The sequence below is a fragment of the Papaver somniferum genome, chromosome 2, assembly GCF_003573695.1.
Source record: "Papaver somniferum cultivar HN1 chromosome 2, ASM357369v1, whole genome shotgun sequence".
NCBI lineage: Eukaryota > Viridiplantae > Streptophyta > Magnoliopsida > Ranunculales > Papaveraceae > Papaver > Papaver somniferum.
Window position 1 is genome coordinate 85,956,897 of NC_039359.1, and position 20,773 is coordinate 85,977,669.

Consider the following 20,773-nt stretch of genomic DNA (forward strand, 5'->3'; position numbering starts at 1 on the left):
ATTTTATTTTTCGTCGATGATTAATTATTGATTCATAAATCTTTGATCACCGATTTAATTATTGATTCATAAATCTTTGATCATCGATTAAAACCACAAGTATAAATGAGTCGTATGAGGCGTTGCGCAAAACATTTAGCTTCATATACACATACTGAAACCCGGATTTTTGTTATTTGTTTTTGTATTTTTCAAAAGAACAATTCTGCTGGTGATTAAATATAAAAATGATAGTCGAACTTCACTTTGTTAAAAAAACACGCTTAGTTCGGTTATTCAATTTTTTATTCGAATCAGCTGAATAGTGATATAATGAGAATATCAAGGAGATATAGCGTTCGGTATGTATCTTCCATGGTGGTCAGACCTGCGAGTTGTACTAACAATACAAAAACTGAGTCTAACACTTGAAGGATTGCCTTTATTGTTTGAGATCTCAAGTTGCTTGGAATTCAGTATACTCAAAGAGGTCTTCGCTTTACTAAACCCAAACTAGAGGATTCACAAACATTCTCAAACATCATAAGTAAGGTCTCTTTTTCACAAGCACTGGATCACTTCTTTCCCTCAATTGGGCGTTTCGCTATTGAAAAACACGATGATGGAGGAACCGCCTACATTAACTGTAGTTCTATCGGGGCAGAGTTTATTAGTGCATATGCAGATCACCTAACTGTAGTTGACATACTCGATCCAATATATGTTTATGGTGTATCCCTAGATCTGATTATAGCGTGAGATTCCATAATTTTCCTTACTGTTCTAAGGTGCGGCTGAATTAGCGTGAAAAAGCGGGGGTCTAACAACCACACCCAATATTTTGCTTAGCAATATGTAAGGACAAACTCTAATATACTTTCTAGAAAATCAACTAGATAGTCAGACTCAATCTAGATAAAAGTATATCAAATAGTTTATATCTCAATCTCTCGATTTGTTTTGTACTCAAGCAAATAGAAATATGCGAGTCTTTATCAAATACTGGAGAGATAACTTGGATGGTACCAAAGACCAATATCCAAGTTTCAATCAATTTAAATCAACAACCAAAAGGTCGGATAATCTAATTGATTGAACAACAGACAACCTGTATTATTTCAATTATAAAGATAAACAATATAATGCAGAAATAGAAATAACACAGACACCAGAATTTTGTTAACAATATGTTAACATATAAGGTCGGATATGTTAACGAGGAAACCGCAAATGCAGAAAAACCCTGGGACCTAGTCCAGATTGAACACACACACTGTATTAAGCCGCTACAGACACTAGCCTACTACAAACTAACTTCGGACTGGACTGTAGTTGAACCCCAATAAATCTCACACTGATCCAAGGTACAGTTATGCTCCCTACGTCTGTGATCCCAGCAGGATACTACACACTTGCTCCCTTAGCTGATCTCACCCATAACTAAGAGTTGCTTCAACCCAAAATTAAAGACTTTAATAAACAAATCTGTATTACACAGAAAAGTTTATTGTAATAGATAAATCCATCTCCCACGAATATATCTATGAGTTTTGTTCCGTCTTTTGATAAATCAAGGTGAACATGAACCAATTGATAACCCAGACTTATATTCCCAAAGAACAGCCTAGAATTATCAATCACCTCACTATAAACTTAATCGACTAGCGAAAGAAGTTATTTCGGAATCACAAACGATGAGACGAAGATGTTTGTGATTACTTTTTATCCTGCCTATCGGAGATAGAAATCTCAAGCCAATTATTTCTATCGTACTCGTACGATAGAAACAGCAAGATCAGATCACACAACTACGACAAAGTAGTATCGGTCTGGCTTCACAATCCCAATGAAGTCTTTAAGTCGTTAACCCGGTTTGAGAAAAGAAAACCAGAGGGTTAAAGGAGAATCGACTCTAGGTACAACTAGTATCACACGTAAGGTGTGGGTTTTAGGTTTCCCAGTTGCCAGAGTTCTCCCTTATATAGTATTTCAAATCAAGGTTTGCAATCAATGTTAGCTTAGTAACAAAGCATACAATACTCACCGTTAGATGAAAACCTGATTAGATTCAAGCTAATATTTATCAACCGTTAGATCGAAAACATAGCTTGTTATATACACATGAAATGCACGTTTCGAGGTTCGTGTAACCGTACCCAAACTTGTACATTAGTTGGTTCAATATAGTTAACCAAATGGTTAGCATATGATTACTTTCATATCAACCATATTCTTCTTCACCATAACTAGTTCAAATGACTCAAATGAACTAGTTAGAGAGTTGTTCAATTGCTTAGATCTTATGAACTTCACAAGACACAATCGAAGCAAAAATTATTTGATTCACTCGAATCGGTTCATGAACTTTAAAGCCACGGTTTGCAAAAGCATTCCTTAATCAATATAAAGATGAGTTCAAGAACAATCGTTTTTAGACATAACCTACTCAAGTTCGCGGACTGGATTCGCGGACTTAAGTTCCCGGAAGGAGTTCATAAACTCCAGCAAAAATTCTCGGGTTTGAGAACTTCGCCAGTTCGCGAACTGAGCTTGATGAGTGAGTTTTCAAACTCTAGCAGATATTCTCGGACGAGAACCTCCGCCAGTTCGCGGACTGAGTTCGTAAGCTGTGCAAATAATTCCGGTTCTCTTGATCAACAAAGTTGCAAACTTTGGTTCAAGGAATAGGACTTATACATATATGTGTTTCCACAACAATGCTTATATTCATCAATGGTTATATAGTCTAAACTCTCGTTTCAATCATTGAAACACTCTCAGAGGACGTTATATAGTTGTTATTCACAAACCATTTTTCGTCAGAGCAATTTTCAAAGTGACTGAAACATATCATGACTTTCGTCACTAGGTAAAGATGAACTTGGTTAAAGCGAAAGCTTAACAACACATATTTCGAGAAATAGATAGGCGAGATAAACTCGGCTCGAAATACCAAATGTGTATAATCTAAGTCTATATAGCAAAACGACTTTTGTCTCAAGATAGGAGATAGAGTAGATAGACTTTTGAGTGATAAATAAGTTCAAGTCTCCACATACCTTTTAGTTGATGAAGATCCACCGGTTCCTTGAGTAATCCTTCGTCTTGTATGATGATTGCCATGGAGTTCTTGAGCTCAACTACACTTTCTATCCTAGTCCGAGACCTTAGTTATAGTAGACTAGAAATCAAGACTTATAGTTTTGATCACTAACATTTACAAACATGCTTGAGATAGCAGCGCATGCGAGTTCGACCGAACAATTCTCTAACAATATCCCCCTTTGTCAATTTTAGTGGCAAAACTATTAATACATATGGAATACAAAAAAGATAAATACATTTTTGAAGCTCCTATTCCACATGCCCAATCTTCAACATTACTCGAAATCTTCGTCACTTCCAAGTACTCCGATGATCCCAAAGGTTGTAAGTTTAGCATCATCGTTGTTGAAAATCCGTAGCTATAACAATGAGAAAACAGAGTTCCCGATCATTGTTATACAGTGACATAGTATCATTATACAGTATCAAAGTTAAATTGTATCACAACTTTGAAAAAAATACTATGGTGATATGTACCACTCCCCCTTAGCCAATACTCCATCTCACATGAAAACCACTCCCCCTTACATAAAATCCGAAAACCATATGTATTTGTAGTGTGAACTACATATTAATTTTCCTCATTTTTGTCAATAAAATTGGCAAAGGTACAAGAACGGGATCCTAATGAAATTTCCGAAAGAGACATTTCATGACCAAAAGAAAGCATATATCAACTTGTTCTTTAGATGCAATCATAAAGCCGCAGCTAAATGCATTCATCAAGGAGTTTAAAGATACAAGATAACCCCTATAATATTCCACATCCGCACTCCCCACAAAGATATGGTAATTAAGCGCAAGTTCAATTAAGAACTCTCCCCCATAAAACGTCATTCCCGAAAAAACAACAAGAGCGACCTTAATTTCAAAAGAAAAGAAGGATTTCTTTGGACATAACAAATCTCATATGAATATGAATTTGAATCCAAATACTCAATTAAATTAACCACAAGAGAACCTATAATTGATTTAATCGGAAATGCTCACCATAAGTGAACTCATGGAGACTCAAAAATAATTAAATTAATCACACGAGAACCCGTAATTAATCTAATAAAAATACATAACCAAACTAATCTCATAAAAGTAATCAATTTAATTGGTCATACTCAACATAAGGGAATTTATGGAGCAATGACTAAGTTAATCATAAGAAACAATCAACCCAGTCAAGAATGCTCAAGCATAAGAAAACTGATGGATCCATAACTAAATAACCAAACAAGATGATTAATTTAGTTAATTATGCTCGACATAAAGTACCTTACGGAACAACAACAAAGCTAATCAGAGAAATAATCAACTTGGTCGTTTAGTGCTCAACATAAGACACATTATGGAGCCTCACAATAATACATAAAATATTATGGATCAGGGAAGATCAATACTGCGGAATACACAAGGATTCATTCTATTTTCCATCACTATTCACATAACGAGATACAATAGACATAATCCTTGCAAACAAAAGATTTTAACCTATCTTCCATCAATAATTGACATAATAGGCTTAACTTTTGTAATTGACAAAAGTCAATTCATTCTTTCATCAATACATGCATATGAACGACTTTACTTTTGACAAGATATGGGACAATCAAGTTCACGCACGTAAACACATAAATCCCATAGCAACATTGGAATATATGAAACCATAAAGATTAATACTGCAAATAACATCTTCCAAATAATTTTTTAGAATTTAAACAAATAAACCTGAAAACATGAAGATGAAAACATGAGACATAGCTATGTGTATTCACAATCATGGATATTCCAAACACTAGTTATTCATATAGATAAAACAAGAAAATAAGATATACTAGGCAAACAAGAACAAAAAGCTAAAAGAAAACAGACTCCAGTGCCATGTCTGAACACGAACTAAGATCATATGGACGGTTCGGGATCCTCACGAGTCTTGGTGTCCTTGAGCTTGAGATTGACAACATCCCTTGCATCTTCAGAGAAGAGATTCTCTTTGTGAAGATCATCAATGTGAGATTTTATGATACCAAGGTGAGTGGTCACCTTTTTCAACTCAGTTTTCAGCACATCAAGACTTTTCAAGGTATCAACTAGCTGCAGTTTGGATTCCTTAAAGTATTTAAGAAAATCATGAACCACTTCAGCAGAAACCATATCACCCTTCTCGACATCCTCATGAGTATAGGCATAGTAATATGAGGCATTGGGATGATTATCTTTTATAAGGGTTCTTTTCTTCCTTCTCTTGGACTCGAGACCAAAACCTTTCTCAAGAAATCCCCTTGCAAAATCACCATTGCGAGATGAAGAAGAAGACATTCCTGATTACCCAGAAAACAGCCTAGAGTATGCGTATGTGAATTATGTAACTCGATAGGTCGGGTACTTAAAGGGTTTGTTTGGGAAGAAGGTTTTTAGGGTTTACAAACTATTGATTCGTACTGGAACATCCGTGTGAAAACAACTTGACCCAAACCAAAAATAGAATACTCCTGTCAAACAGGCTCAGTGACTTTTAAAACTTCAGAGAAGTAATCTAGAGCATAAGAGAGACAACAGATGCAAAGAGAAATGCATTAATGGGAAAAGAGAAAAAATGAGACACAACAATACTGATTAGCGACGATTGTCTGCACACAAATAGTTTTATATATAGACGATAATAAGATAGATCAACTAAGCATACATCAACATATATAGTATACCTGACACATCTTGCTCAACAGGATTTTTAAGAACAAATTCTTTAATCCTTGTGATTAATTAGCACAAGTATGAGCTCTGGGCTCATTAAAATAATTGTGTTTTTGATCAAGTCTCTTTTTCCTTTCATATCTAGGATTTGATGTGAGAAATTATCATAAAACTTACTGTCATCAAAATACGAGACATATTTTTTTTTATTTGCTTTAGGTTATAGTTAATATAATCGCTTCTCCTCCTTTCTTCTGGAATTTTATTTTCACTTAAGGTAAAATCATCTTTTCTGTTAACAGAAGCCATGACTTGATCTTTCCTTAGACGATGTATATAAAGACGTCTGTTCTGCACTTGAGCGTTTGAGGAACTCACTGAACTGACTTTCCTGGTAGTATACACAGGGTAGGTACGAAAACCAATTGGTTTAGTCATACGAATGTTAGTTACACCTTCGAGGATTAAGTCTAAGGTGTGTTGAAGTTGAACCAAGGAGTTTTTATTCAACTTAGAGTTTCCCTTTCGTTTCACAGAACTCTTTGTCTCACGGAGGAGACATACTTTCTTATCACAAGAATGATTATATAGTGTCGTCTTAGTATCATTGTTAGAAGATTTCTTCCCTCCAATTGGTGTGCAACATCCTTGATTTATGGAGATTTCAGGCACATCCGTTTTAGAAGAAGGGACTTCCATTTTTACTTCTGAGCGTGAAACATCTTTAGTTATGTCAGAAGTACTTGGCATATTAGATTGCTTTGAGCATCCTTGAATATAGAGATTACTCAAGCAATGTTCAATTTCCAAGGCATCTCTTTTGAGACTAGCTTCAAGATTCGTACAAGAAGAATGATCTTCAGCATTACCTTTGGATTTGCAATCTTTTATTACACCAAGTAGAGCATTGACATGGTGCTTTAACCGATTAAATCTATCATCTTGGATTCTAACAAAATTTAGAATCAATTCACTCTCTTCAGCTGAATCTCGTTCATTAATAGAGAAGCTCTCTTTTGAAGGGTAATCAGGATCACACATGTCTGTGTTTGTCTGTCTCGTCAGTATAGAAGATTCATCTATATTCGAGATTGAGGAACCTTTTTCTTTAATAGAGTTAGACGAGATAGAACTTTTATTTCTGGTGACGCGTTTATCAGAGATAGTACTTTTGTCCATAGAGTCGGATCGCTACAAACACAGACTTGTAACACCAGTGGAAAAGGGGTTTTAAATGACCCACATCAGAGACCCTCATTGACTGTAACCGATACGTTGACCATAAATAGCGGTCTCTGATCAGGTAAAAAAAGCGCAAAAATTCTGAGAGCCTAGTTAGCCGTCTCTGAATTAGAAAATTTATTTACTATTTTACCATCATAGAGCTACCGATGTAACGACCCTCAGCCTCCGATTCAGATCTGATGGGCCCCACACTTTCAATGGTCACGATTTGCTCCTGAAAAGAACGGCCAGATGGTAACAATTCTCTGTCGTTTTTATCACTTCCCTACCAAAGGAAAAATACCTCTCTTCCTTATCCTTACTATCTCCTTATCTCTCTTCACTTCTCTGCAAAAGAAAATTCGCTATCCTCCAAACACCACAAACCATAAACTCCATCGATTCCAAAACCTCATCTACATCTCTCTTTATTCCTTTACCATTTTAGTTTTCTGTCACAACTTCTTTCACATCTGATCGAAATCTCTATATTTCTCTCTATTTTTTTCTCAATCAAAATCACTAAGGGTAGAGATTTTTTTCAATTGAATCATGAAGAAACTAGGGTATAGATTCTTCTCAATTGATTCGTGAAGAAACTAGGGTATAGATTCTTCTCAATTGAGTCATGAATAAATTTAGGGTTCTTACAATGAAATTTATTTTCCAAAAGAATTATTCGTTACGACTATTTTTCTCTGATTCATAAGGTTAATTTATTGTAATACTCCATCTATTTTTGTTTTTGTTTCTTCAATTTTTTTTATGATGAGTTGAAATCTGATTTTTGGTTTGCTGTTGAAGTCAGATTTGATCCTGTAGATACCGAGATTATTATTAGATCAACCCATACTCAAGATTTGCTTCGGTATGTCATTTCTCTCAGGGTGTCTTTTGTTTTAAGATTTTGGGGATTTTTTTTGCCGGATTTGATGATTTGCCGGGTTGTTGGTGTAGTTTGCGGCGTGGATTGTTGTTTCGAATCTGCATAAGAATACAAAAAAATAGTTTAGGAGATGTGAGTAATTTTTATTACCTTATTTGATAAATTATCTATTAGATCTGTAAGTTTTCTTTTAGATGTTATTGTTGATTATTGAGGTTTATGTTCTTGTATATCTTGATGTAGGATTCATGTACAAGCATCTGAATGGTGGTTCTTGACTGAAGTCTCCTCTTATTGCCAATGATGTTGAGATAATCATGAAGGTAATGTCCTGATTCTTTTGTGAATTTAGTATAATCTACAAGGTTTATGTTTGTTTTGGTAAGGGTTGCTCGTCATTCGATTTATATGTCCAAGCATGGTTATAACTTCATTTATGTTCGTAGATTAAAATTTGTCGTGTCTCTATAAGGTCTTGATAGGTGTTGGCATGTTTCAAAATTGTACATGGATTGCTCACGGTGGATGCTTAATATACCATGATAGCTTTGTATTTTACTATTTTGGAATCAAGTAAAATGACCTGCAACAATAATTTGTTCTTCTTTTTTAATGTGTAGTCAATATTTTGGAAATTCGTTAGGATGATTTATAAAGTAAGACCTTACAAGCACGCACTCCTTTTTTAATGTGTACAAAGCTGTTCATTTTGGTTTATGGCTAAATAGGTTAATGTCCTGCATTATTGCTTTTTGTTGGTTAGATTATTTCATTTATGTACTTCTTCTTGAATTGCTGCACCTCTGGAAAATTGCTTGATATGATGTGCGGTTCTTTGTATATGTGTGCTTATGGCAGTTAATATAAAATGTGATCTCACCACATTCTCCTTAAAAGACAAGGAACTTTGGATTGTTATCTCACTTCCATCTAAGAAGAAAAAATCATCCTCTTCTTCCACTCTAATAAGTATGCCTACACGTAGAGATTTCATTGGCTGCCAGTCTTCTGCACAGGTTTGCATTTTGTACATCTGCTCTGAGTTATCTCCCATTGAGTGTGAATTCTCTATGGTTGCTCATATTCTTTTCTGGTATCAGGGATCAGACGCAAGGGTGGGAAGGAAAAAAGATGTAGTAATTGCATCTCACCAAGGAGACACCTCAATGGAAAGTTGGACCAAGTGGGGATAAGGTGATCAGCCAAACCCTTTTTTCACTCTCAATGCCCTAGTTGGTAGTTTAATTTAGATCATTTGAGAAGGTTTATTTGTTTCAGACTTTGTGTAATGCTTGTGGGATCAGATAAAAAGAAACAGAAAGATTTGTCAGATGCCGAAGGTGCTGAGGACGACATAGAATCTGTAAGCTCATATACCCAGCTTAATGTCTGTTACAACGATTGTTTGGAAGAGTTGCATTATGTAGAGAGAAAGCATGGGTTACAAGTAACAGTAAGAAGTTTCTGTCTGTGTGTTTGTTTTGAAAGATAAGAAGTTTATTACTCCATAGTAGGAATAAAACAACGGTAACAACTTGTTGGATTAATCTACCATAGAACTTGCCTAATTCATATTTGATCTTTGGGGGTTTATCTATGTCGTCCATCTCTGGATATATATTGTATATTAAACTACTCATGACCGTGGGCCTTTCATGTTTCCCAGGTGAATGACTATTTACTTACTCTTCTAGAGGATGGTGGAATGCAAGCTAAGGCAGAATTATATAAACATAATGATGAATTAGCTAAACAGGTAAAAATAATTTTATCTTAAGAAGTTTTTTATGAAGATTATTATTCCATTGAATATATCTCTTCATGGTTATGGTCCTTATGGATCCTTGCGATACTTTAAAATAAGAGTTGTAGCCTATCTGAAGTTAAGTGTTTCTCTTTTTCAGCCAGAACACATGGATAAGAAGCTCGAAGAACTTCTTGATATTGTAGTGTCCAAGTGCAGGTGTGTTCATGAAACTCGGAATAAAAATAGAGATTTTCCGGGTATTGGTTGTAATTCGTAAATTTCTAGTTGAATGATTTTCGCAATGCTAATCAAAATGATTGGAACTTTCATTTATCTAATTGAACATGTGTTAGCTAACCTGAACTTAGAATTAGTGAAAATCATATTGTGTGACAAGTACAACATAATGAGCTTTCCAATTTGGTACTAGTTTGTTGCACGTCAGAACTTCATTTGTGAAATCTTCCCCCTTGCTCTTGTGTTGTTTTGATTACAAATACTAGTATTTTATATTCAATTGAATTTGCAGACAAATAAACATTTTCGAGAAGCAACAACTTCGGTATCTGATTCAGACTCTGTCCCCAAAAAATCAAGATCGAGTTGTACAAATTATCAAATGTGGAAAGCTACCAAAAGGTGGACAATCGTTCTACGAGCTGAACATTGGTCTGGATAAAGAAGGTAAAAAATGAAAAGCACAAAATAACTCCCTAGTTCATTTTCTTGCCGCTATATGTTAATTGGTTCCGTGGTTTGCTTATGAAGGATAATGGAACACTTTGGAGATTGTGCTATTACGTGCGAGCAGCTGAAAATGATAAACGACTTTCATTAGCGGAACTGCATTAAGGAAAGGTCGTGGTGATAAACTAAGATAATGGAAGTAAGTTAAGTATTCCTTACTTCAGTATTTGTTTGGAATGTTGCTTATTATGTAGTGAAGCGGATGAGATACACTAAGTACGTAGTGTGATTGGCAGGCCATATCAAAGGGAGGTGGACAAACACGTGAGCATGTCCTCTTAGTCCTAGCCATAACATTTGGTGTCCTTAAGTTACATATTTTTGTCAACAAAATGGATGATCCAATTGTCGAATGGTCTATTGATAGGTGCTTACACTGTGCTTCAACTTGTTTTTCATTTCTTATGTTTCTCTTCTTTCCAGTTTATCAATATTTTTCTTACAAGAAGCTAGACGAAGGTTGGTTAGGCAATGGAGATAAAGTTTCTGCACCGGAGTTTGCAAAGGTGAATTTCTTTTCAGAAGATCATAAGAGATGCTTTTTTGTTTATATATTTTATTAAGTTTTCAGAACTCTCCATGAAAAATTAAATGTTTTCTTATGTCGACATGTGATACATTTTATAATCTATTTCGTAGTGATTTGGTAGATCATCCACCCAATATTTGGTGAACAAGTTGAATTAGGAAAATTGAAAATAGTCCTCTTATTCTACCTTGGATTGGAATTCTTCTTTGACCATTTTATTTCATTCTATTTGAAGTCCACCAAAGATTTTAATTGTGTTACTTACATAGAGTAACTAAATTTCTGACATTTGGTGACCAAGATAAAGCATAAATATAGGGTCTGGATTGTATTTAATAGGATACAAAATGAAGAGATGCTAATGCCCATGTTTTTAAAACAACATCCATGATTCCATATACTCTCTGTTTTTTTTTCCATTTCTTTAACATATACCTTATAAAGAATTACCGTTAGCTCTTATATGCGTTATCAGCTTGTCACCGTACGTTAATTCCGGGTAGAATGGTGAGCTACCCAACCTCCCACCAATAGAAGCACTACTCTCTTTTGAGTGCTAATTTTGTCAATCATGAGGGTGACGTCTATAGATGAAAGCCTCCTTCTTGTAGTTCGATTTGCAGTTAGCACTATTCTCTCTCTCGACAACAACGGATCCATAGAAACACCATCATCATCAACAAGGGAGCGACATAAAAATCTACAATGAAAGTTGAAAACGTTCAAGGTTTACAAGCAACGGAACAAGAAAAGAGTAAATTTCATATCCAAGTAAAGCAACATATAATGAGAGGCTTTTTATATATACATGTTGAAGACTTACATATGAGGAGCGTAAGTTTATATCCAAGTTGAATATTTATTTACAAGAGCAAAGAAAAGCAAAAGGTGAATTATTGAAGTTTATGATTTCGAGACGATACAAGTTGTCAAGAATCAAGCGGTAAAGTACTTTTCCCACGGCTATTGTTTGTTTTTTATTTTCACTTTGTTTTGTATTTTATTTCTATTATCTTTAAAAAAAAGAAAAAAAAATGATGGCAAGAGAAATTTTTGTTTTTATTTTTTATTTAATAAGCCGTGGGGAAAAAAAATCTATAAGGAAGTTTCAAGCGACAGAGATTTAAGGTAAAGAGTTACAAATTGTCAAGGAATTACGAAGTTCGAGCATTTATCATCAATAGTTGAAGCTGAAGACGAAGACCAAGAAGATGAAGGCGAGGAGTGGGAGACATTTCTATTGGATGCCGTGAGAGTGGTGTTATCATAATTTGCAATCGGATGTGAAGTTAAGTAAGTAATCTCATCCTCGATAATAATGGTTGATTTCCTTTCTTAGAGATCGTTAGAAAAATGGTTTTTTCAAAATGTTAAAAGATGTGGGTTTTTAAAATATTTCGGAAGTTGTCCTTCCCACCATTCAACGTGTTGTAGGATTCTCTCTTCATTCCTACCTGCAGACATGTGAGAACCATAAAAGTACGTCTTTAGAGTGCAATTTCATAAAACCCTTTTTGGTGAGGCAGAAGTCGAGGCGAAATGCTTATTGGTCGCTTCTCAAACACGTGTTCTCTCATTATGGTGTGGTTATTTCTCACTCAACATTTAAGAATGAGAATATGTTCTTTAGTATTTCTAACTTCTTATTACTAGCATGCAGAAACTCTATGTCCTCATAACTCTTTGGATGTTTGGGACGCTGGAACGCTTTGAAGTTGTAAGTTTTAGTTTGATTTTCTCGAGGACTAGCAAAGTCTAAGTGTGAGGGAATTTGATAAGGTGTAGAATGCACTGTATTTAATATCTGTTGGTTATACTTTCTTTGTTACTTTTCGTGTGAATTATGGATTTTACGAGTGTTCTTGAGTTATTAGGTACTCTGGGGTCATATGGAGAAAAGAACAAGAAATCATCCAAAATAAGCAAGAAGGACAGAATGGTCATTTTACATATAAGTGATATTGGGAGCCTGGCCATGTATAGGGGCTACCCATAGAAGTATTGCTAAAGGCAGACACTGAATTACTCAGGACACCCAATCGGGGTGGTTCTTCTCTTATGCAGTGGGGCGTAAGCATCCACCACAATGATTAACTAACCCTAAAATCGAGAAGCTCCCCCTTCCTCTCATTCATTCTTACACACCTGAGAAAAAAGAAGAAGAAGCAGCCCCTACTTATGAAACCGAGAGATGATGATTCCAAAATCAGTCGAATGAAGAACAGAAAGGGGATCTGGTGGATGTGATGATGAATGGGTGATGTTCAGATTTCGATTCGGTTCAAGGCTATTTCTATTTGAGAGGATAAAGGAGTGAAGGTGGCTCTGTTGCTAGATAGGGTTTGAGCTCGATTTGTAAATCAGATGAAGAAATTGTGAATTAATAGGGTTTCTGAAGAACATAGAGATGATGAAATCGATAGAGAAGAAATTGGAGGGCTTGCTGTTGATCAATTGAACACAGAAGAAGAGATTGAGATTGGGTTTGCGCTGAAATTGAAGATGGTCTGAGATGGGTTCGATCTGTGAATCCGAGAGCTGTTATTGAATTGAAGATGGGTAAACTCAGTTCGAGTTTGTATTGATTGAAGAGGAAGAGAAGCTCACTGTAATGTTGAGAAGATGATGGATTTGGTGATTCGGTCTCTGTAATTGATTGAACTGAAGATGGAATTTGTGGTTAAAATTGATGATGGTGCTGCTGCTGAAACAGGGAGGAAATGGTGGTTGTTGTAATGGGTTTGTGAGATAGTAATGGTTGGTGTTGTTGCAGTACAGGAATGGAAGAAGAAGAAGATGGGTTTCTGGTGGAGTTGAGATGAAATTCAGAAATGGATGCGATTGTTCTGCTGCTGCTATAAAGATGCAGTCTGGAGTTGAGATGTTGCTGTAATGAGTTGTGTATGAAATTGATGAATGAGTTGCTGGAATAGATGTATGTTAGGATTGTCGCAGAGAATGAAGCTAAAAATAGCCTGAAATTATGGCCGGATTAGTCCTGAAAACAGAGGAAACTCTGTCCGAATTTCACCTCCGACGATTCAACTCAGTGCGGCGATGACCGATCCAGCTTGTGGCTCAGTTGAGTCAGTATCTAGTAAGACCGAGTAAGATACTGACTCGGTGTCTGACTTCCTCTTCCTTGACCCGTTTGACTAACAAAGACTGTTAGTTTGACAGTTAACTGTAACGGCGACGGGACGGAATATTCCGTCTACGGAGAAGCATCTCAGGTTGCCGGCAGTGACATTTCAGGTGGACGATGGTGACTTTTCCGGGCAAATTCTGGTTATTCCAAGATTTTCCCGGCGACCAAAATAACAGATTTTTGTATGAGTTTCTCTCATGGGGTGTGAAAACCTAGAATTGGAATGGGTTTGAGGAATTAGGCTTGGATTTGGAAGGAGAAGGTGGAAGAGTTTTACAAAGACAAGGATTTGGAAGTTGAGCTACAAAAGGAAAGGGATTCTGTTCCTAAGAGGATTGCAAGGATATTGAAGCTTATAAATAGAGAAGTTCTCCACTCACTTTTACAAACCTCTCTACACACAAAACACTTGTGTTTTTGCTTTCTTTCAAAATTCTTCTTTTAATTATTTGTGTGAACTTTAAAAATTCTCCCTTTAATTATTTGTGTGAATTTCAAAAACATGAGTAACTAATTTTCTTATTGATTGAGGATGAATTCCTAGTTCTTAACATGTTTTAAGTTTTGTTTTTAAATCTACTTTGAAGTTTTTCACATGATTATCGTTTGTTTTTACCAATAGGAACGCTTATACATTCATGGTTGATTAATAGATTGTTTAGGTGGCCAACTAAATTGATTTGTTAATTGATCTAAAGCTAGTGAAAGTTAGGGGATAAGTAATCGTTTCTTGACTCTTTACACAAGTGGCAAACACGAGACCTTGCAGAGGGATTCCGTGGAACAATTGTGTGTAGAAATAACGTTAGCAAGTAGACCTTGACCTAAGAGTCTAACTACTAATATCAACCTAATAAATTCATAAATCTTAATGCGTTTAACTAAATTACATCTTGAGTGAGCTACTACTAGGTGGTTTGGTGAATAGAATCCGGTAGTCGAGAACTTCCGTATCCGGTGATACTAGGGATTTAGGGGTTTAGCACTGAGCTAGCTGCTTTACCTACGGTTGGTGATAATCTGTGACTAATAAAAAGTGGAAAAGAACATAACTTGAATCATTGTTTTGAAACGAAGAAGGATTCCTTGATCTAATCTCTCTTATTGATTTCAACATACACTTCCAATTGCTTTGTTTATTTCTTTTGTTTTTAAAATCTAAAACCAATCCCCCCCTTTTTGTGACAACTAAACAACTAAAACCTCTTGCTCCTAGTGGGAACGAACTTGACTACACTATATTACTTGTTAATTAGGTAGAAAAATATTAATTAATTTGTTGTGATTACGACACACTCACTACGTTATTGTTGAAAATTTTCTGAAACTGATTGCAGGTGCTGATGGAAAGAAAGGTGATTTCGAAACTAGAATCCCTGCTGGCTAATCTCACCTCAGATCCAGATGTTACTGCTCAAACCGCACCTCTGCAATATTATGCAAGTAATATATGTCATATATTCTGTATTCATATCATCGGTTTGGATATGTAGATTTATTATCTATGCTGAGGCTGGTTGATGTTCATTGGGGTCACTTGAAATACTACTAACCTCTTATATATTTGCTACAGATGTCTTTCAGCTTTGATTCAATACAACAAGCCTGGAGTTGCTGCATTCAGGCTGGAAAATGGTTATGGAGATTTGAGGGATGCACTAGATTCAAACACTGTTAGGTTTCAAAGGTAATTTGCTGCGAAACTAATTTTTTTCTACCGTGTATTATGAACTGAACGAAGTCGTTGTACTTTTGTTGATTTGCTTTGCAGAAATGGCGTCCTTTGTCGTATGTGAACAAGGGACACAACACATGGATGCTCTACTGTATTTTGTTCTAAATTTAGAATTTCATCATTTCTTGTGTAATTTTAAGCCCAATGGATAAAATGAATGAATGATAGAATGTTGAATTCTCAGTTTGAGTTTAAATTTGAGTTAATTTTGAATATCATTTAAGGTTCCATTTGAGTGTAATTGACTTGACTTTATTTGAGTTCCATTTGACTTTAGTTTGACTTGACTTTGATGCAGTCAAATTGTTTCAGATTCATCCATTCAGGCATTTCAGCAAATCTGAATCTTTTTTTTTATTGTTATAATTTAAATCTACGAGCCACGGCTCAGGGTCTGTACCTTGTTACCCTTAAAATCAGTCGTTATTATGAAACCCACGACAAAGAGTCGTTCTAAAAAAGATGATTTATCAGTGACCCCATCAGAGACCGTTAGAACAGGTCGTTTAACTCGTATATATGACGTGTCCTGACAGTCGCGGAACTTCTGTTTCCCTTTCGTTTCACAAAACTCTTTGTCTCACAGAGGAGACATACTTTCTGATCACAAGAATGATTAGATAGTACCGTCTTAATATTATCGTTAGAAGATTTCTTCCCTCCAATTGGTGTGCAACATCCTTGATTGATGGAGATTTCAGGCACATCCGTTTTACAAGAAGGGACTTCCATTTTTACTTCTGAGCGGGAAACATCTTTAGTTATGTCAGAAGTACTTGGCATATTAGATTGCTTTGATCATCCTTGAATATAGAGCTTAATCAAGCAATGTTCAATTTCCAAGGCATCTCTTTTGAGTCGTACACGAAGAATGATCTTCATCATTACCTTTGGATTTGCAATCTTTTATTACACCAAGTAGAACATTGACATGGTGCTTTAACCGATTAAATCTATCAGCTTGGATTCTAACAAAATTTAGAATCAATTCACTCTCTTCAGCTGAATCTCGTTCATTAATAGAGAAGCTCTCTTTTGAAGGGTAATAGGGATCACACATGTCAGTGTTTGTCTGTCTCGTCAGTATAGAAGATTCATCTATATTCGAGATTGAGGAACCTTTCTCTTTAATAGAGTTAGATGAGATAAAACTTTTATTTCTGGTGACGCGTTTATCAGAGATAGTACTCGTTTCCATAGAGTCAGACCGCGACAAACACAGACCTGTAAGGTCTTGAACGTGTTTGCCTGCTCTGATACCAATTGAAAAAGCGGGGGTCTAACAACCACACCCCCGCTTAGCAATCTGTATGGACAAACTCTAATATACTTTCTAGAGAATCAACTAGACAGTCAGACTCAATCTGCATAAAAGTATATCAAAGAGTTTATATCTCAATCTCTTGATTTGATCTATACTCAAGGAAATAGAAATTTGCGAGTCTTTATCAAATACTTGAGAGATAACTTGGATGGTACCAAAGACCAATATCCAAGTTTCAATCAATTTAAATGAACAACAAAAAGGTCGGATATTCTTATTAATTGAACAACGCACAACCTGTATTATTTCAATTATGAAGATAAACAATTGTTGATGGTGGTTTTTAACTTAGGGTTAAAATCGTAAAACCGCACATATGACATGACGTCATTATGACCATTAGCACATTTATTGAATTGATCAGCATGCCTATGTAAGAATTACCAGGGTACCCTTTTTTTATGTGTCATGTTCCATGGCAGAACCCTTAACATTGACCGACATCATCTATGTCAAACCCTAATTCTCATGCCAACCATGCCAGCCGCACCACTGTGCCAATGGAAAACCATGCCAGACACATCTCCGCGTCAAGGCATGCCAACCATGCCAGCCGCACCACTGTGCGAATGGCAAACCATGCCGTCCACATCTCCGCTCCAAGGCATGCCAACCATGCCAACAACACCACTGTGCGAATGAAAAACCATGTCAGCCACATTTCCGCGCCAAGGCATGCCAACCATGCCATCCGCACCACTGTGCCAATGGAAAACCATGCCATCCACATCTCCGCGCCAAGGCATGCCAACCATGCCAGCCGCATCACTATGCCAATGGCAAACCATGCCAGCCACGTCTACCGCAACAAGGCATGCCAACCATGCTAGCTGCACCATGCACCAATGGCATTCCAAACCCTTGGCCCCACCATGCCAATCCAACCGCACGTTGCCTTGGCCCCACCATGCCAAGCCAACCGCACGTTGCTTTGTCCCCACCATTCCAAGCCGTCCATACCAAACCCTTGGCCCCAACCATGCTAGCGGCACCATGCGCCAATGGAATGCCAAACCCTTGGCCCCACCATGCCAATCCAACCGCACCTTTCCTTGGCCCCACCATGCCAAGCCGTCCGTACCAAACCCTTGGCCCCACTATGCCAAGCCATCCGCGACATTGGCCTTGGCCTCACCATGCTGTCCTTCCCCATTCGGCTACCAAAACGAAGGCGTGCGACGATCAACGACCACCCTTCCATCCTGGATGCAAATCATAGCCGTCCAAGGTCGCCAAACAACGCATGGTAACCTTTGGCCCAAAACCCTAGTTTTGGCCACGCCAAGGCATGCAATGCAACATGTGCCAATGGCATGCCAACCACTTTTCCGCGCCATACCATGCCGGACTTCCCAATACGGCTACCAAAACGAAGGTGTGCGACGATCAATGGACACACTTCAATCCTAGATGCAAATCCTAGCCGTCCAAGGTCGCGATCCAACGTATGGCAACCTTTGTCCCAAAACCTTAGTTTTGGCCACGCCAAACCACGCCAAGGCATGTCATGCCACATGTGCCAATGGCATGCCAACTACATTGCCACGCCATACCATGCCGACCTTCCCTATGAGGCTACCAAAACGAAGGCGTGCGACGATCAACGACCACCCTTCAATCCTAGATGCAAATCCTAGCCGTCCAAGGTCGCCAGACAACGCATGGTAACCTTTGGCCCAAAACCCTAGTTTTGGCCACGCCAAACCGCGCCAAGGCATGCCATTCCACATGTGCCAATGGCATTCCAACCACCTTGCTGCGCCATACCATGCCGGCCTTCCCTATGCGGCTACCAAAACGAAGGCGTGCGACGTTCAACGACCACCCTTCAATCCTAGATGCAAATCCTAGACGTCCAAGGTTGCCAGACAACGCATGGTAACCTTTGGCCCAAAACCCTAGTTTTGGCCACACCAAACCGCGCCAAGGCATGCCATCCCATATGTGCCAATGGCATGCCAACCACCTTGCCGCGCCATACCATGCCGACCTTCCCTATGCGGCTACCAAAACAAAGGCATGCGACGATCAACGGCCACCCTTCAATCCTAGATGCAAATCCTAGCCGTCCAAGGTCGCCAGACAACACATGGTAACCTTTGTCCCAAAACCCTAGTTTTGGCCACGCCAATCCGCACCAAGGCATGTCATGCCACATGTGCCAATGGCATGCCAACCACCTTGCCGCGCCATACCATGTCGGCATTCCCTATGCGGCTACCAAAACGATGGCCTGCAACAATCAACAACCACTTTTTCATCTAAGGTGCAGATCTTAGCCGTCCAAGGTTACCATCTAACGCATGGAAACCTTTGGCCCTAAGTTTTGGACGCGCCTAAACTAGGCCATATTAAAGCCATGGTGATCATGCTTTCATGCCACTGGCTACCAATTGAAGGGTTACAATAATCAACGGCTACCTTTCCTCTTAAGATGCAAAATCTCGACCGTCGAAGGTCACCACCGAGCCGGCAAGTCTCCCAAGCTCAACTTTCCAGACAACAAAAACGTTCTGCATGTTTTCCACGAAAACACTCGAGACATCAATGCATGTCACGAACTGGGGGATGCTCATTGGGTATTGGTTTGGCGGTTTATAGCATGCGGCGTACACTACGCCCGTTATAAGAAAATGTCATAAGGATGAGACGGTTAGTAAATACAAGGAGTAATGGTGAAACACTTTATTTTATGGAACATCAATTACAAGCGTTACCGGTTACCACCTCCTCCCATTTACTCACCCGTTTTCCATTTCTTAATAAGACCAGAGTACGTTTTACTTCGACTTGTATAAATAGGCATTACCTATTTCCACCAAACAACAAGTTCAGGTCAGGAGGATACAACACTCAGATAATTTTTGCTAGATTTCCATCTGTTAGCTTCCCACTTTCTGATACAAGTCGTGAAACAACTACTCTTCCAGAATCAACTATTCTGGTCTCAACACTTTCTTCGCCTCCCTCCCCAAAACCAACCCTTCTCCTTCACTTTGTGACTGAATCAAGTCTGGAACGACAATTTCTTGGTTTAGGCCGGATTTTTACAGATTGATCTCTCGAATCTAAAGTACTCCCTTGCAGTATATTGTTTAGGGTTTAAATTCGTTTCTCATTCACACACCCAAAATTACCAAAATCAGCAGAAACCGTTTTCACCCTCAAACAATTGGCGACCAAAGTGGGTGATTGATCTTTTGGTTACAATGTCAATTTTCGACCACAGTGGGCGATCCGCTCAGGGATCGACGACTCAGTTACCAGACGACCCGATTATCAGTCTTGACACGACGAGGATGACTGGGGACTGTCTAGAGGTTAAAAGAGAACGATCCAACCAGGGATCGACGACTCGATTATCAGATAAAACGACTGGGGACTTTCCACAATCACGGCGGTGCCTCCCGTAAAACTCGGTCTTACACCCGGAAGATTCCCTTTTCATCGGGAGACCTGAAAAACCGAGTAAGTCTTACCTAGAAAAAAATACATGGTTTTCTATTTCAAGTTTTCACGGGAATGATAAAACCGATAGCCATGTTATGTTTCACCCCATGTCATCTACCGATACGCAACGCTCACGGTTCCATGGTTTTCCTGGGATGTTTGCGTCACTTGCAATCGTAACCAAGACAACATCATTCCAAAAATAATACATTCC

At 37.8% G+C, this 20,773-nt stretch overlaps 1 protein-coding gene and 1 long non-coding RNA gene across 4 annotated transcripts; both read left to right on the plus strand.

Moving 5' to 3' along the window:
- Positions 1-7,801: 7,801 nt before the first annotated feature.
- LOC113353664 lies at positions 7,802-8,227 on the plus strand. The gene is made up of 3 exons (XR_003361450.1): positions 7,802-7,861; positions 7,951-8,011; positions 8,123-8,227. It is a non-coding gene; the product is annotated as an uncharacterized LOC113353664 (long non-coding RNA).
- Positions 8,228-8,760: 533 nt separating this feature from the next.
- On the plus strand, positions 8,761-15,455 carry LOC113348279. 3 transcript variants are annotated; one of them, XM_026591993.1, is made up of 9 exons: positions 8,761-8,895; positions 8,980-9,073; positions 9,158-9,242; positions 9,546-9,635; positions 9,784-9,842; positions 10,156-10,310; positions 10,395-10,512; positions 10,797-10,879; positions 15,388-15,455. In XM_026591993.1, the coding sequence occupies exons 3-7, from the start codon at positions 9,168-9,170 to the stop codon at positions 10,397-10,399; spliced, it is 384 nt and encodes a 127-aa protein (XP_026447778.1). In that variant the 5' UTR covers positions 8,761-8,895; positions 8,980-9,073; positions 9,158-9,167; the 3' UTR covers positions 10,400-10,512; positions 10,797-10,879; positions 15,388-15,455. The 3 variants fall into 3 exon arrangements, with proteins under 3 accessions (XP_026447778.1, XP_026447779.1, XP_026447777.1); XM_026591994.1 differs by lacking the exon at positions 15,388-15,455 and having other exon boundaries at positions 10,610-11,437; XM_026591992.1 differs by lacking the exon at positions 15,388-15,455 and having other exon boundaries at positions 10,797-11,437.
- The last annotated feature ends 5,318 nt before the right edge of the window (positions 15,456-20,773 follow it).